The following is an 18,956-nucleotide window of genomic DNA, read 5'->3' on the forward strand; positions in this document are numbered from 1 at the left end:
ACTGGTTGCCGGCAAAAGACTCTCGGAAGCCTGCGCCTGGTTGCCCCTGGATTTCCACCCATGTACCTTTTCCTTTTGCTGATTTTGCTTTACATCCTTCAGGTGCAATACATCACAGCTATGAATGTGACTACATGCTGAGTCCTGTGAGTCCTCTTAGTGAATCATCAAACCTGGGGGTGGTCTTGGGGACCCTTGACACATAGTCCTTAAAACTAAAACACAACTAAATATTTAATATAATGAAGCTAGTCAAAAGAAACGTTTAATTTTAAGAAGTTTATAATGATACAGAAGTTTTTTCTTCAACTAGTATTTATCAAAGGCCTATATAGGCACCCAGCTAGGTCCTTTCATATATCTTATCTTATTGAATTACCTTAAGTGTCAAGTTTCTAATGTTTACTAGGACCAAGCAATATTTTCTGACCATTTCCTATTACCCAGCACCTAAGTAGGCATTCAATAAATATGTGCTGAATGAATGAATAAACAGCAACTTATGTCATTATACATAAAAACAAAAAATCAAAATAGATAAGACTAGCTATAAAAATATGTACAGATCTTCACATAAATTAAAATGCTGCAGTTCAGATTTTTCTTGCTTGATATGAAACAAATACCTTTTTCCCTAAGTGGCAAGTTTGCTGGTAAGTAGTAATCAGTTCTACTCTATCAGTACAAATGAATTTCACAAACAGTTCCTTCCCCAAGCATAAACACCAGATGAAAAAGAAAATTAAATAAATAAAATTAAAAAAATAAAAGCTTTCAGTTTATCTCCTTTGTGAGCTTCAAAAATACAAATTGCTAATATTATTTTAAAAGATACAAACTATTGTTTTCATGTCAGATATGTTTTAAATCCATCTTTAATTACTGTAAAAGTCTCCCCGTGGTATATGCAACCATTCTATAATAAGGTGATTAAAATTCCTTGACTAGCCAATTTAGGATTTACAGCTTAACTCAAGTATCACACTACTAAAGACAAGCCCGGACGTGTTACTGAGAAATACACATTTAATTTTGGGCGGGGGGAGGTGGTGTGGGGAATGACACCACACAGGCTGTCTTCAAAATTGAAACTACATTTTAAAATATGTTTCAGCAAATTGCTGCAGACAAGCCCAAATTTAAATGTAATCCCAAAACAATGGATATAGTGCAAATACATGAACATTTCTAATAAACTACTGTGTGTTGGGGAAAATGACAACATAGTCTCTAATAGTATTACCCCTACTTTAAAGGTCAATCATCTCTTGACCTCCCGCTTCAGGACCCACATTTGCTGAAAGTGACTATCTAGGGCTGGGGCCTGGGTACATGCTTGTTTAATAAGCTCTGCTCAGGATTTCCCAAAGCTAAGTTTTGAAATGTACTATTCTAATCTTTTCCAGCTCTAAAATTCTGCTTCTGTGAGTCTCTGTATTTGAGGATGCTTTAAACTTACAAACCATTTCTAATTAAATGGGTCTCAACTAGTTCTAAGGGTTTTCTAACATGATACGCAACATGATTTGGCCATATAATTTCATGACTTCAGTTTAGGGGGGGAAAAAAGGGAGATCTGGTTATAGATAGTCTACAGCAAAGACAGATATGGATATCATATTCAGAAACTCAGTGATAACCCAAACATATTGTTTGGTCTAGCCTTTTCTCCATCAATCAAAATTAACAGAGCTGTTTCCAAGTAGCCAGCAAATAGCAAAGTTAAGTGACCTTATTTCATTAGTTTTCCCTTTCCTTGTCTACTCTGTATGGGTGTCATGCCATAAAACTGTAGAAAGGATCCAGACGACCCATAACCTGAACAACGAGCCCCTGGATACCAGGGGTCACGAAATCTATTGCCAGAAACATGGAACTAATTCTAGAGCAGCTTTGTCTACACTGCAGCTATACAAACAATCTCTTACCTAGCCAGTAGATGGAGGCACACGCAAACTTAATGCTTTGCTCTTTGATCTACAGGACCTTAAATCTTACAGTAATCGATGCGTTTGGTTCTTGTTAATTCGTTTGTTTTAAACCCAGGAGGTCAAAGAGAATGCAAAAAACTGGGCAAGGACAACTATTGAGGTGAATTTATAAAAAATAACGATACAAAAGAACATTTTTATATTTCTATTTTGTTTCTGGCCCTTTTGAGAAATAACTAAGTTATTTTAACTGTGAATTTATAATCTACTTCCAGATCCCTAGAGCTACTAAAAAAATTCTAAATTTAGAAATATGTCCTTTAAAATTCATGTTCAAAAAGGGAAAACTGAACATCAACTGAATATGACATGATATTCAAGGACTGTTGATTTTGCTAGGTATGATAATAGTCATATGGTGTGTGTGTGTATACATATATATCTCCCTTATCTGTTAGAAACACAAACAGGAGTACTTATAGGTGAAATTATATTGCTTTAGAAATCTCCATGAAAAAAGACAACAGTAAAGGATAGAGAGAACAAGAATGGCAAAATGTTGATGCTCAGTGACAGGTACACTGAGGTTCATTACACTATTTTCTTTTTATTTGAAAATTTCCAAAATAAAAGGTTAAGAAAATTAAAATGAAAGCCATGTTCTAGTGATTTGGGTTAACACTGGGATTAGGCGACTGGTAAATATGCAACTTTAATGAGGTCTTATCTCGACATATAACCATCAATGAATTATTTCAATCACAACTGAATCTTACAAAATTAGCTATATAAAATCCCATATAGATTCAACACTGAGAAACCAAAACCACCCTGTTAAATCTACTAGAAACAATACCTTACAGCTGTAGAGCACTTCGCCATTTTACAAAGTGAATTCACACAGTTTTCTCATCTAGTTCTCATACTCTTATAAAGATTTTAAAGATAAAAAAACCAGGCTTAGAGAAGTTAAAAGACTTGACCAAAGTCATAGAATTAGTAAAAATGACAGAGTTGGGATACTAACCTAAATTTTATGACCCCAAAGACCATCTTGTCTCTACTATACTGTCACTTCGACCCCTTTGAAACAGATAGCAAACATGGTGAAATTTAGGTGAATTTCTAAATTTTGCTTTCTGTGCTCATTACTTCATAGTATATGATAAAATCTTTTTAGTTTTCGGTGTGAATGAAAATATGGACAGAAACAAATTTCTTCAATAAAGAAAAATTTAAAAAGAATCATAGTATCTTAAAATTGGAAGGGACGTTAGAGGCCCTCTCTAGTCCAAAATTAAAACCTTATCTTCAGCCCCCTTGGATGGATCTAGCTTCAGCTTGAACATTCCTAGTGAGAAACTGTGTACTCTCTGAGACAGCCTGCTGGATTCACGGAGTTAGTCTAATAACTGGAGAGGCCTTCCTTGCTTAGAGGTGAAATCTACCTGCCACTTGTTGATTTTATTTACAGTCCCTGACCCTACATACACTGAAAAAACATATAATCCTCTTACACATGATGATCTTTCAAATAATTGAAGATAGCCATTATGTTCTACCACGGGCTTCTGCTCCGAGGACTCTTTTAGCAGAAAAAGAAAACCAATAGATTATTGGGTAACTGACGCCTCAGGCTTTTCAATAGCTCTTCCATGCAAGTGGCCTTCAAACTGGGAGTAGCCAAAGTCCTTCCGGGGATAGGTGAATTAGGATATTTTTAAGGCAATCAATGTCTCTATCTTCATCTGCCATAATCGAGTCTGTCACAAAATAAGTCTGTGGTCTGCTGATTTTCCTTTTACATCTCCATTCATATGAACCCATCTCAAAAGACAAACTGCTCACCCATCCTGAAAAGCCTGCCTAGCTTCCAAGAGACAACTGGGGAATACAAAGCTCCTGAGGGAGGGAGAGACCCTTGAGAGCAAAGCAGAGAGCTCTGGAAAGAAAGGGAAGAGCCACCTTATTTCTTCCAAACAATATATTCATGGCAAAGCCTTATCTATTTTAGAATTAGAAATCAATAGTAAGAGGATTGCCACAGGGATGCCTATTAACACGAATTTTATTTGAAAAATGAAGTCAGATTTTTTTTTCTGACAGAAAGCAAGTCTGATTTGCCTGACTGGTTTGACAGTAATGACTAGCTCTGCCATTCAGGTCACATAGCAGACATTTTCCATAAACTGAATGAGATAAAGGTGCAGCTCTACAGTTTTGAAGAAAATATTTTTAGAAATATATAAAACACTTAAAATTACATCCTCACAATAGAAGTTTTTATATATCAACTTAAAAATATGTGAGGTGGTACACAGTTTTCAGAATTCTTCTAGTAGGTTTGCCAACAAAGATTCTGAAGGCTGTGACTCTATGACAGAATTTCTAGGCTCCTTCCCACTGTGGTTATCCCCTCTGGAAGTGCGCCAGCATCCTGCTTACTATGAACACTCCAAGAAGAATGAGCAGTGCACAATACAGTGGGAGTGTGGCTTGGTTCTGAATACTATATACTTATAATTAATATAGCTGAAGGTTCTATTTAAAGCTTTTTAAGGTATTGCAACAACTAACTAAAACGTTTACATCTTTTTCACATAAGCAATTACAACTAAGCTCACAGTGATCTTGCACTTACATATTTGAATGAATGAGTTTATATTAACTGATCTTAAATTTCACCTTGTTTCAGCTCCTTTGCTACAAACTGGTAAAATATTTAAAAAATTTGATCTAGATATTTAATGTATTAGCTAGTCCTCCGTGGGGAGCAGTTTCTGCCATGGCTTCCAGTGATCACCACCTCCTGGTATTCGTACCCTTGCGTAATCCCCTCACCTTGGGTGTAGGCTGGATCTAGTGACATTTCTAACTAAGAGAAGATGGCAGAAGTGATAGTGTGTGACTTCTGAGATTAGGTGACAAGACTGACTTTCGTCTTGTTTGTACTCTTGCCCTCCTACTTGCTCACTCTCCAGCTGCCATGTTGTGAGCTGCTCTATGAAGAGGCCCAGTGACAAGGAACCTAAGGAGGCCTCTAGCCAACAGCTCATGAGGAACTAAGGCCCTCAGTTGGCTTATTGCCAACAACCATGTGAGTGAGCTTGGAAAAAAATTTATCCTCAATGGAGCCTTAAAATGACTTGAGGACCAGCCAACGTCTTGATTACCACATTGTAAGAGACCTAATCAAAGTCTCTGATTAAAATTTTGAAGAGAACAGGATGGCATCCCATAAAGCTTTATACAATCTCTTTGGACACAATCATCCAACCAGCTATGAAACTACCCAGTTATATTATCTTATATCACTTTTGTCAACCTTACTGACAAAAATTCTGTGAGAAACATGTCAAGTGCTTTATTGAAATCAACATACACTGTTATCTATAGAATTTCCTTCATATGCCAATATGGTGATTATATCAAAAGAGGAAGGTAAGTCTGTTATAGTTTTCAGTTGCCACAGAGGCTTGCTACATGGAGGCCTCTACTCTCATCCCACTCCTCTTCACTAAGACTCCTGTGGTCAGAAGTTTATATTTTGGGGCCTCCTATCCCTCTGAACTCTATGTCCTTTTACAGCCTCTTCTCTGAAGTATGCTAAAAATGCGAGGGTAACTAAGCAGGCCCAACTTTTGCTTCTTGAGCCGCTGTGAACCTCAAGATGAGATAATCTTTTTATTCTTGCTCATTTAGGTCTTTCTAAATAGATGAGTTCACAACTATTGTTAAATATTAGGAGAAAAGGTTAGCGTTACCCAAAAAACATCATTGCTTAAAACTTTAACCCTTAAGAAAATAAAATGTACACTCACAATTCAAAAACCATGTAAAGCATTCCATCTGAGCTATATGTCTCCAATAATTCTACAATGTGGGGATGTTTCAGCATATGACAGATACTGGCTTCCCGCTTTAGATCTGAAAAACAAACACATGACATACTTTGTTAGGTAGGAACAAAAGACAACCAGAGTGAATGATGAATGAATGGATGTGATCTATGGTAACATGAAGACTTCTCTAACTAAAGAGATGAAATCCCCCATTTAGGCAAAGCTCAACTTTTTACCCTTTAAAATCTTTGACAATATAACTTTTCATATTTTTTGCCAGCTTAAATCTATATATATTATAGTCAGCTCTTATTAATAAGAAATATAAACAGCACAAATAAATACTGCCCGCAAACTCTTATAATCAAGTTTCAAAATTTTTAACTTTCTTGATTTGCTAATAAGTAACTCAATTTGCTGTTTTGAATTTTACCTCTTTTTCTAAGTTTTCCCTAGATTGGATAAGAATATGTTATCTATTCTTTAGCCTAAAGTCCAGCATTTATAGACACATATCAAGGAACTTATATGGAACAGGGGGCAAAAAAAAAAATGGTATGGTTTAATCAGAAAAGGCACTACTCCCAGCGTCAAAGTCAGAAATTTTTTTACATCATCTACAAGATGTGTTAGATAATTCATGACACTACCTATAGTGTTATTTTGAAGAACAAATTCAGATAATGTTTGTAAGACTAGTGTGTAAGTTATATAATACTATTTGGAGAATAAAACTGTTAATATCATCACTGTCATTATCACTGTCACCATCATCACACGAAAACAGTTTGGGCACAGGTATCACTTGCCATGTGTGCATGGAACAAGATAATTAAAGCCTCCCTGTGTTAATAGCGCTGGAGTTTTTGCCTTTTTGCCGATGAATAAAATCTAATGTGAAGTTTTTTTTATTTGGAAGTAGAAGGAAGACAGGTAAAGAAGAACCAAGGCTAAGGATGTACTGCACAAAGCAAAAGAGATAACATCATCTCCTCTCTGATTTATTAACTCAACTTAGTCTTGTCAACAAGAACAATGGCTGCAGATGGAACCATAGAAGACTTACATAAGGGTGGAATGAAGAAAAGAAGTCAGTAAATTAGACAAAAGAGAAGCCACCACAAAAGGAAGAATCAATAATACGATATTAAGAAAGTCGAGGGAATTAAGGCATGAGTACTTGGAGAAGGCTGAGAAAAGGCTGTAAGATTCAGCCAGATAAGACCGTTAGCACCCTGGGCAACATCAAGTTCTGTGGAAAGGTTAAGTTTGAAGTTAGTATGCAGGAGACAATTACGTAAGAACAAATTTAAATCTATCATGTCTCTCACTGGGCTAAGGACTTAATATGATCATTGTCGTTTACTGTCTCAACACCCAGTGAAGTAGGGATTTTACAGATGAGGAAACTGAGGCTTAGAAACGTGTTCACGATCACATAGCTATCAGAAGGGGGTAGGTTTGAGCCCTGGCCTGTCCAACTCTCAAGTCAGCAGTCCTGCTACGATGCCATGCCGGTTTAGACATGATCCAAGAATCTGGCAGTAGGAAAGGAACAGCAGGGTCAAACAAGGTTTGATTTGTTTGTCTCTTTTTGCTGTTGTTTTAAAGGGAATGTTCTGTGTGTTTCTAAGTGGCAGTGACGAAAAACCCACAGGATCTGGGGTGGGAAAACTTGGTGCCAGTCCTGCCTCTGTCACTGCTACTTGCCAGCCGACTGCTAACCTCTACAAATGCCTTCCTTACTGCTAACGAAATGGGGAAGGCAACAGATGATGCAGGACTGCACTGTCGACGAAACCAACTGCAGAGGGCAAGGGGAAGATTCACATGAGAAAATGGATGTGACAGGACTGTGAGGAATGCAGCACTGTGGGGCTGAGGGGGTGAGGTGGCTCAGTGTTCACTGTAAAGGAAGAGATCAGAGGCACAGCTGAGATGGTCTCCGTCTCCAAAAGTGGCTGGAAAGGTCCTGCAGGAGAAGAGAGGTGTGAATCAGGTGTGCGTTTTGTGCTGGGAAGTCATAACTATGAGGAAGGATTTTGACAAGAGTGCTGGAGAGCCAGGCTGTAGCCAGACAACATAAATCAGATGCCTGCACAGTTTTTTCTCTCCCTTCAAGAATGTTCTGCCTCTTGATTCTGTGAAAAGCTTAAGAGTTTTATTACCCATTTTTATGTTTATCTCTAGCTGCCCATTTTATTAGAAGTCACCCTTTTCATACGTTCTGTTTTTACCTGTTTCTCTCTTTCCATTTCTTTCTATTCTGATAAAAAGGCCTAATTTAACTCAACGCTCTGACATCAGAGTCAAGAGCAGAGATTTAGTGTTTGCCACCACAAAAACTGGTCTTTCCTCCTGTTTTCAGTTTACTATTTTTTTTGCTCCTTTCATGTAACTACAGTGTGTTTCAATCCCCATATTCACATTTGCCATGTGCCACACCTGTTATACTGAAAGACTCTAAGTAGAAATGGATATTCTAAAGACGTCTCCATCTGACCTGCAAATTTTTGCTTGGTATATGGCCGAACAAGCTCCTGGTCTAGTCTATTGCTTACCCACCCTCAAAATGAAGGCAGAATTGCCAGGGACCCTGCCTTCAAAGATTAAAACAATTTAAATATTTGATCTGACATTTCAGGGACTAAAAGTCGAACACTGATTGAATAGCACAAAACTAACAACATACAAACATATTTGAAATTATAAGGGCAATGATGTAAACGATGGCTTAAACCTAGGATAATTGTGGCACCATTTTCCATAATTCAAATATCAATTAAATGGGTGTATTAAATAGCCCAAATTGAAAATCACATTTAAAAAACACAAATGCATTATACAAGCACTCAAACTATAGATTCTGGGAATGTTAAACTCAAAATCTTTGTTTTTAGATGTGAATGTGAATTAAAGATATATGTATTAAGTGCTATTAATTTCTTGATATAACAAACTAAAAATAGTATTTCCCTACAAATCAACTCATAAAGCAGAGTGGGAAGGAATTCAAAAGTAGGTGATAATAATATGATCTGAAGTTGTGATTATCTGACTGCTTAGAGATACTAGCACAGAACATTCCTGTGAGTGGCCTGACCCAGTTACCATGGCTGTTTTGAAGTGCTGCTCTGTCTGTATTAAGCGGTAACTGGTAACTCTCTACACTGTTTCTTGTACTTTTTAATTTTGTAATTTCTCAGAGAACTTTTAAAAGATTTTTAAAATAATCTATTTCTATGTTTAGTGCCCTTATATTTATATGCCAATATTTAATCAACATATTTCCCTTTGACAGGGGCACTAGTAATATGGAAAGTAATTTTATTTTCTGACCAAAATTTGAGACACACTTAAATCAACCTGTTATATGGCTTGAGAACTACTACTAGTTTCCTAAGAAGTCTGGGCCATCCAGGAACAGTAAAGCAACTGTGCCCTCCAGGGTTTACCTATCAGTCTGTCCCTCAAATAAGGCAGAGTTAGGGAAGCTGTTTCAGGTGGTCTGTTTTAAACAGAATTTTCCGGGAAAGTATTTACTACTCATTTTACTACTCGTTGTTCTTGTAATAGAAAAATTCTTCATACTATCTTTAAAAGTCGGATGCCACTTTCAGAGTGCCACAACTCTGCAGCAAGCTAAGTTGACCGTGGGTCAAAAGTAATTTGGGTATTTACAAATATGACTGAAGAAAAGAATGATTTCTGACATTCTTAGCATTAGAGTAGCAATCTCAACCTCAATATGTGAACTTAAAAGATCCAAATTTAAGAGTTAGCTTGCCCAGAACCATTGAATAAGGATTTAGATCAACACTGTCCAAAAGAAATATAATACAAGCCATATATATAATTTAAAATTTTTCAGTTGCTACATTATAAAGTAAAAAGAAACAGGTGAAATTTAACATATTTTATGCAATCCGATACATCCAAAGTATTATTATTGCAAAATATAATCATATTAAAAATTATTAATGAAATATCCTACATTCTTTTTTTGTACTAAGTCTTTGAGATCCAGTGTGTTTTATACTTATAGCACATCTCAATTTAGACGAGTCATATTTCAAGTGCTCAACAGCCACGTGTGGCTAGTGGCTACCAAATTGGAACGCTGCAACTCTAGATAAAATGACTTGCTTTAATTCTTATCCTCTCCCAAGTGGGAGTTCTTCTGTATTTCTTACACAGATATTTGTAAAATCACTCAGTCATTCAAAAAAGAATCTAAACTCAAAGAGATGTGTTTCTAAAAACCATTTCCATAGAAGGAAATCATAGCTTCTTTTAATAATTCAAATCCATCCCTTAATAACTAATTGCAATTTCTTCACTACCGTTAATCTAAATCCTTCATTTGTTCAGGGTTTTTTTTTTTTTGAGGAAGGTTAGCCCTGAGCTAACATCTGCTGCCAATCCTCCTCTTTCTGCTGAGGAAGACTGGCCCTGCTAACATCCGTGCCCATCTTCCACCACTTTATATGTGGGACGCCTGCCACCGCATGGCTTGACAAGCAGTGCGTAGGTCTGCACCTGGGATCTGAACTGGTGGACCACAGGCTGCAGAAGCGGAACGTGCAAACTTAAACCACTGGGCTGGCCCCTGTTCAGTAGTTTTTGATTACTTTATCTTGCTTAATCTACCAAACACGCAAAGAGTAGCCAATATCCACTGTATAGTAGCCCTCTGTACTCTTCAAAATTTATTGAATGACCTTAGACTATGCAGCGCAACATGTGAGAGTTTACTATGTAACATTTGAGATTTTAAGTGCCCCTATATAAGTCCTCATTTAATCATTATAATAATCCTGCAAGATAAATATATCTATTCTCACTTTACAGAGAAAGAAGCTGAGGCCCTAGGTTCAGTGAGATAAATAAGTTGTTGAAATCTCACAACTAATAAGTAGAGGAAGCAGGACTAACAATCGAAGTCTAGCGCTCTTTACATCACACCACAATGGCTCCTGGGACTGCACGGCTTTTATATGTGCCCTTAAGACCCAATCACACAACAGTGCTAACGTGGTAACACTGACTTGGGTGACGAGCTATCAAGACTGTACAGAAGCAGTTTATTTGAGCGACACTGACGATCAGAAACTAGACACTGATCTTTTCATGATAAACACATAAGTATTCTCATTCATTTCCAAACAATTTCCAAGTTCTGTTAGAAACTCAATAGTTAACAAAATTCACTAAGAGCCGACTCAGGCTCCAGATGCACATAAAGAATATTCTAATCTAGTCATAGAAATAATTAGGACAAGTATTAATGTGTTCATTTGAATCAATATTAATAACAAAATAAGTAAAAACAAGGGAGGAATTGTACCTTCTAGAAATGTTTAAAATATTGTATTTCTAGATTTACCACGTATCAAATATCTTAATAATGGTCATTCAGATATTTGAGAAAAACTCTAATAGTGGAACTTTATTTGTTTTGGATTTCAGTCACTTCTGCTTTTTCCTTATATCCATGTAATTAACATCTTTCTATTTTATTATTTGAGTCCAAAACAGATTTTCACCAAATTCATGGTTGAGTAACTCCTTGAATAGAAGACCTTCAGAGTTATATTTTCTAAGAGACAAATAATTTGGTTTCTTTTTAACCTAATGTTGGCTCTTATCCACAAATGACTTTTTAAGCAAATGCTCTTCTCTGGAGGACATTTTAACACCTCAGAAGATAAATGTTAGTTAAGATCATTGACCTGGTCACCTGTAATTTTATTAATATCTAATCAGTAAGCTCAATGATTTATGGTACTTCAATATTGGTTAGGAATGACCTGGAGGTTTTAAATGTAAGTCCCTAGAAAATAAACGGCACTTTAGATAATTATTCACCAAACTCATCCTAATGAAGAGTGAGAGGGAAGACAAGTAGTTCACATAGAAATTGGTATTATATTTTACAGCTGATAGTTGTTTACAAATATAGGGTTGAATTTAGTTTAAATCTGGTATTCAACTCGACAGGCTCCTTAATATATTCATCACATTTATCAGAACTGAAAATTCTTCGGGAAATATATTACCAAACCCCCTTAATTTGTAAATGCTTAATACAGTTAAGATTGATTTCTAACTGATACTTTTGCCTATTTAAGAAAAAATTTTACATTAATCGAACATTCTCAATTAATGGTACACTGCTTCCTTTCTTTATTCACCTGACAGGTGATGTCTTAGACCATAGGATTAAAGAAATATGGGCAAGAATTCAAAGAAATGAAAAGCTGTTTGGATTTCTTTTTGTCTGTGAAAAAAGATAATAAAATGCATAGGGTGGTAGTGAAATGTCTAAAAGATCAAAGAAATAATGAGTTTGCAGTTAACCCAGATTGGTGTGTGGGCCTGTCTGGGCCTCTGGTCATCCACTAGTTGAGAAGGTCAACTTTCCTGATTTATAGGAAGATAGCTTCATTAAAGCCAACCTGACCTGTGTTATTGCCAAAGGCAGCTGAGATCTTTAGTCTTCAAAGTGGTTATTAGATAAAGGTGGAACTCAGCAACAGAATTTGACTTTGCTACTGTAATCCTTCCAAGGTTCTGCTTGGATCCTTTTCTTAAAATGTCATATGGTCGTTAATTTTCAGTACACCAAGGAAAACTGTTGAGTCAATAATGACTTTCATTTACTTATTTGTTATTAATATTGATTCAAATGAACACATTAATACTTGTCCTAATTATTTCTATGACTAGATTAGAATATTCTTTATGTGCATCTGGAGCCTGAGTCGGCTCTTAGTGAATTTTGTTAACTATTGAGTTTCTAACAGAACTTGGAAATTGTTTGGAAATGAATGAAAATACTTATGTGTTTATCATGAAAAGATCAGTGTCTAGTTTCTGATCGTCAGTGTAGCTCAAATAAACCGCTTCTGCAGCAGTCTTGATAGCTCGTCACCCAAGCCATTCCATTTCAAAATGGTACTCCTAACTTTACAGAATCAGAGAAATACCAGTCTATATTTCACTTACTTTTCAATATGAAAGATTTAAAAAACATACATGTTGGGAGCATGAAGGAACTTTGTGGGATGACAGAGTATACATACTTACTGAAAATCATTAGACTGTACACTTACATGGATTCATTTTATTGTGCAAAAATTTTTATTCAATAAAGTTTAAAAAGAAAAACATTGCAATCAGACAGGAATTCAACTAATATGTCTAAGTCAAAAAATGTTATTCACATACCTGTATTTTACACTGTCCTAATTATGTTATCTATATTTACCTTCTATTTTTATTTACTTAGTGATAGCTGAGGAGTTCAACAAAGATATGTGGCAGGATAGGCTTCCTTACCTCCCACTTCCCCCCACACCTTCTTCCTCCAGGATGAGGCCAGCCCAGAAAATACTGCCAGGAGGACCAAAATTCTCCCCAGAAAGCAATTTATAGTCTGTTTTAACATATAAATAAAAGAATGATTGAGGCCGAGATTTTTTTATGGCATTGTGAAATAATTATCAAAGTTTTCTTTTTTTTAAATAATATGGGTTTCCCCATTGCGCAGTAGATTCATTTTGTCAACAAATTTCATAAAAACACTAAAAAAAAAATTTAGAGTAAAAAATAAGTACCAATATGTGACATTTATTTTGAAAAGGATCAACAAAAACAATAAGCTAATTGTTTTGATAAATAACAACTTAAAATCAGGGATTATGGATAACCCTGCAGACTCATGGCCTCAACCACCAAATTATTTCTGTATTTTGTTTTGTTGGTCTGCTAAAACCCAGATTTGTATGAATAGCTGCAAATGACTAACAGGTGTGTGTAACTTAAATAGCTTGCCTTATAGTCTTAATTTCTTAAAAAGTGAGCAAGAAGCTTCAAAGAGTAGTAGCAGAAATTTTTTGTTTCAAAGTGGAATCACTGGCTGGTTCAAAGTGGCAGAGAGGAGAGGATACTTTTTATACACAGTGAAACTCCAGACTAAGGGAAACATAGGCAGTTCTGGAAAGGCCATATCTTTCCTTTTTAAAATAAAATTTTAAGTAAATAATATATTGCCTTCCCCTTAGAATAAACTGTCATTTAATCTTTTCTATAAAACCAGGAGGTAGCATAACTAAGTGATTTTTAACTCATCATTTGATAGATCTGTTAATGTGATAGATACTCTGCCCCAGAAGAGTTTGCAGTAAGATTTAAGGGAAGCACAAAAGCTTAAGAAACTGATCTAGATACTGCTGTCCAAGGATCAAGAGCATGAGAGATAATCACCTAACCCATCTCCTGGAGGCCACAGGAGCACCTGTTGAGACTGGAAAGTCATAGAAGCTAGCGACTCCCTGTATACCTAAATAACGGGCACAATTTGAGGAGAACCATGACTTACATAAAAAACGTTAAGTATATCCCCTATATCATTTTAGCCTCTGCGCCAAACCTAGCACTTTATTGTGTGAAATGCATGAAACCACCATAAACTATGCTTTTCTTCTTTTTATTTTTGGAAAAATTACAAAAAATTCCCTTGGAGACATTCCATGTGGCTCAATTTCCTGTTTCCCATCTTGATATCGAAATAATATGAATTCCTTACTTATTAGAGTATAATGTTCACATACATAAAATAAACATATTTTCTATTTATGCTAAGGGTCTTCCTTATTTGTTGTGGGTTGAATGCCAGAATATACAATTTTCTTACTCTTTGAAGAATGTACATTTATAATCAACCTGCCTTCTTCCTTGACCTTTTTCTCAATAGCTCTTTTGCCATTTCATCAAACTTGGAACATAAGTTTCCTTAAAACCTGAGATAGAAGCAGAGGCTTCCAGCATCTGATTCACACACAGTTAAGTGCAATCCTAGCAAGGCAGGATGCTCAGAGCCAGTAAAAACAAGTAGAAGGAAGGCAGGCAGGGCCTTAATCCCTCTTCACTTAAGAATCATTTGTCACTTAGTAGTAACAAAAGGCCTAATTCACGTCTCAAAATTATGGGAAACAAATACAATCAATACCTTTTAGTCATTCCAGATAATGGCTTAGTTCATACAAGTGACTCTTCCAGAAAGGTTACCAACTCATCCTGGTTTGCCCAGGACTTTCCAGTTGTAGCACTTAAAATTCTATATCCTAAGAACCTGCCCTGGGTCCCAGACAAACCAGAATGGTTGGTCACCCTATTTCCACAGAGCTGGCACTTATCTTTTCAAATGCTAAAACTCTTCTGCAGGGAGATAGTTATGATATAACACAGTCATGTACCACATAAGGACGTTTCAGTCAACAAAGAACCTCATATATGATGGTGGTCCCATAATATCAGTACCATATAGCCTAGATACGTAGTAGGCTATACCGTCTAGGTTTGTGTAAGTACTGTAGGGGAGGAAGAAACTTTCCTTTACCTTCTAGGTTCTTCGGGCTGGTCTAAGAATTAAATTGACTTGAGAGAGATTAGCAGGAGAAAAACAAACAAAAGTTTAATAACATGTATACATGGGAGAAACCCAGGAAAACCAAGTAACTCGCCAAAATGGCTGAAGCCCTCACCTTAAACACCATCCTCAGCTACAGACAAAAGAAGATGTTGGGGGTGGGGAGAGTCAGGGACTTCAAAAGGAAAGAAGGCAATTCACAGGTAGGGAAAAAGGAGCAAACATTTGGAAAACAAGCATTTGTTTGGTCACACAGAAAGAGAAGAACACAGAGGGGAGCCCAACAAACAGGCTTTTCTAGGTTCCTCCCTGTCTACCATCTGGTTCATGTTGTGTTAAGGTGATAGCTCACTTCCTGAGACAGGTTTTTTTTAATATGAATTCTTCTAGGCAGTTAAGGGGGAGGTAACAAGAAAAACTTTCTGAGTCTTTTTTCTCTTAAAAGTAATCAGCCTAAAATAATCCTCATGTTAAAGAGATACATTTTGGGGTGGCAAATTTTGTTCCCCTTCAGTACACTCTATGATGTTCGCACAAAGACAAAATCGCCTAACAACGCATTTCTCAGATCATACCCCTGTCGTTAAGCAATGCATGGCTGTAGATAGAGCAACAGATTTGTAGTCAAAAGACATGTCTTTAAGTCTTGTCTCCATCACTTAGTAGCTGTATATACTTGAACATCAGTGTCCTTATCTATAAAATGGAAAGAGAAGAGAACAGCTCCCACACTGGGTTGTAGTTAGCCCTGGATGGTTAATAAAAGTACATGAAAGTGCTTGCTATGGTGCATGACACAGAGCATGTGCACAGGAACTTTTGTTTCCTTTCTCTTTGACCATTTTTGGTGGAAATAATTTTTTCCTACCTTTACCAATGTCAGTCAAACCAAGTTTGATGACAAGAAATTGGCAATGTCAACATCCAATTACTAAACCACACTGCTATATGGTTCTAAACCTACTTTTACTTTGCAGTTTTTCATCTACAGTTTTTTGGGAAATCATGTAATATAGCTCATAAAGAACTGAATCTGAAGGTGACTATAGGATTATTTGGAAAACAAAGTAAAAACAGGTGTACTTGACGTGTCTAACAATAAGGACACTGGTAAACAACAACAAAAACAGAATCCATGTAGCTGCATGTGTGTGGCCTACTGACTACCAGCATCATTGTTCTTCCAGATGGCCCTTGGAGTCATCCTCACACCAACTACTAAATCTCCTCCACTTCCTATATGCAGGTGCCAAAACCTGTCATTCTATTTCTGCAATACCTGTCAAAACAATCTACTCCTTACTGTACTTACCCTAGTTTCAACCCTCGTGGATTCTTGTCTGGATCATAGCAAAGATCTCTTAATGAGTTTCTTTGCCTCCAGTTCCTTATTTTATTCCACTGATTAAATTGTCATCATAGTTTTTACTCTAAAACAGGAATTATCATATTATTCCAAAAACCTTCATTGCTCCCCATTCCATACACCAAGACATATAATCCCTCAGCTCAGCTTGGAAAGCCTTCCAAAAATGATTTTAAGTCGAACAACTTAACTGGGATCCACAGAGCTATTTAGCAACATAACTGGAAACAGAACATAGCTCTCCTGCTTCTTAATCAAGCAGTTTAGGTTTGCTTTCTTCTTCTTCTTCTTTTGGATGTTACACATACTACACTCCTTTCCATATTCCTCCATCACCCTCCCTGACCCCCATCCTGAACTACCTGCAGCTTCTGCAACCTCCCCTACCCATGCTCTCTATGCTCCTGAAAATGCTGCTCCCTCTGATTGACACTCCATGCGCTTCCTTCTCTGCTGGTAAACCCCAACTCGTTCATCCAAATTCCACTCACACTTTGCCTCAAAGTTCTCCTTAACAGTCTCCCCAGCTGAGGTAGGCATGCCCCGCTGTGATCTAACAACCGCCCCCCCCCACCCCCCCCGCATGCCTCTGTATCGCAGCACTCCCCAGACTATACTACTGCTGGTGGTTTACATTCCTGTCAACCTGGTGCAAGGTGGCACCAAGCACACAGAACTCACTTGACCAAGGTCTAGTATACCTTCAGTCTCGCATCAAAGTATATGTATCACTGAATCGAGAGTGTTAGAAATGGGAGAGACAGTAAGAAGCCATCATCACATGCTCACATTTTACTCATAAGGAAAATGAGGCCCTAGGAAGGCAAGTGACATGCCCAAAGTCACACAGCTAGTTCACAGCACAATGGGAAGATGAACTCAGGTCTCTGATTCCCAATCTAGGAATCTTTCTGTTACCCTAGGCCCTATTAGAAGAGGACTCTACAAGTGTCCAAAATTTGAGACAATCTATTCCAGGTAGCACATACATACACTGACTAAAGCATTTTCAGAGAACGACCAAAAAGTGCCATCTACTTGGAGATAACTGGGTGCTAATGTTATTCTTTATATTGTATTACCATGACTGAAAATGGAAAACTTCAAGGCGCCACCACTACTGAATGCACTGGCTTTCAATAAAGTAATATACGCCTAACATTTCTATGTCACTGTATAGTGTAAGTACTATATTATTTAATATTATAAATTACATGGCCAAAAAATGTCTTGTTTTGAAAGAATACTTAAGATTTAAAGTTTCCTGTAAATTTTAACTAATTCTTAAGTCTATTTATATGTGGATCTTGTCTTTGGTTAATTATTCAGAAGTAATTTTATTAGGTTAAATGATCACAATTCCAAAAGCAGCATTTATGAAAAGAGCACATCTTGTTTTCTTCCACTAGAGGACACTAAAGATCATATTATAGCTAGTTAGACAACTAATATCACCAAGATCTCTGGCTGTAGACCATATTAGTGGTCTCGATAATACAATACACAGATGAGATGATTATTGGCCTTTGACGTGTCTAACAACAACAATAACCATCAGCTAACATTTACTGAGTGCTTACTATGAGTCAGGCTCTATTCTAGATGTGTCAACTCATTTAACCCTCACAACAACTCTAGGAGGTAGATGATACTCACTTTACACATGAGGAAGCTGAGGCAGAGAGCAGTTCGGTAACTCATCCACAGAACTAATAAACTGCAGAGCAAGGATTTGAACCCAGGCAGTCTGGCCCCAGTACTTATGCTCTTAACACTCTGCTATACTGCTGCTTAGGTCTATAACTACTCAATTCTGAAGATGAACTTTATAGGTAAAAGTTATTTCTCCACATTATTGCTAAAAATTGAAATAGAAAGTTTCAAAGTACAATCAGAGCAAATTTCAGTAATAAAATCATAATACCTTTCAAGAAAATCTTAGTTTAGCTCTTTCAATTCAAGACACCTGGTTATATTTTTGAAAAACTAGCTTTCTATAAGATGCGGAATCATTAGAAATATGACTAGGCAAGTCTTTCAGAATGGCTGTGTGAGCTCAGGGAAACCTCCTCCCAGAGAGAGAGAAATTTAGCTGGTCAAAATTAACAATCAAAGTCTCTGAAGATTGATCAAAGGGCTTACAACAAATTGAGAAGCATTTAGTCAATAAAATCTACAGAAACTTGGTAAGAACAATGGGAGGCTGTGGCATTCAAGATTGGGACTGCACCGGTGCCCCAGAGCTCTGCCTTGTGGAGAAGTGTTCTAAGGGGCCCAGCCACTGAGCGGAGATCAGCTCTGTGAGGTGGAAGAGCTATTCGGGGCAGACTTTGCAGCTGGTGAACATCAGAAGATCCCATTTCCCACAGCTGCATGCTGTGGAA

The 18,956-nt window shown here is 36.9% G+C and overlaps 1 protein-coding gene across 23 annotated transcripts in view; it reads right to left on the bottom strand.

The window, feature by feature from the left end:
- The window catches only part of CASK (calcium/calmodulin dependent serine protein kinase), a 361,743-nt gene that overhangs the window by 222,883 nt on the left and 119,904 nt on the right, over window positions 1–18,956 (bottom strand). For all 23 annotated transcript variants that reach the window (XM_070605863.1, XM_070605866.1, XM_070605862.1 and 20 more), the window contains exon 3: window positions 5,753–5,858. In XM_070605863.1, coding sequence (XP_070461964.1) covers window positions 5,753–5,858 — 106 coding nt within the window. The remainder of the gene's footprint in view (window positions 1–5,752; window positions 5,859–18,956) is intronic.

This window comes from Equus przewalskii, chromosome X (genome assembly GCF_037783145.1).
Source record: "Equus przewalskii isolate Varuska chromosome X, EquPr2, whole genome shotgun sequence".
Classification (NCBI taxonomy): domain Eukaryota; kingdom Metazoa; phylum Chordata; class Mammalia; order Perissodactyla; family Equidae; genus Equus; species Equus przewalskii.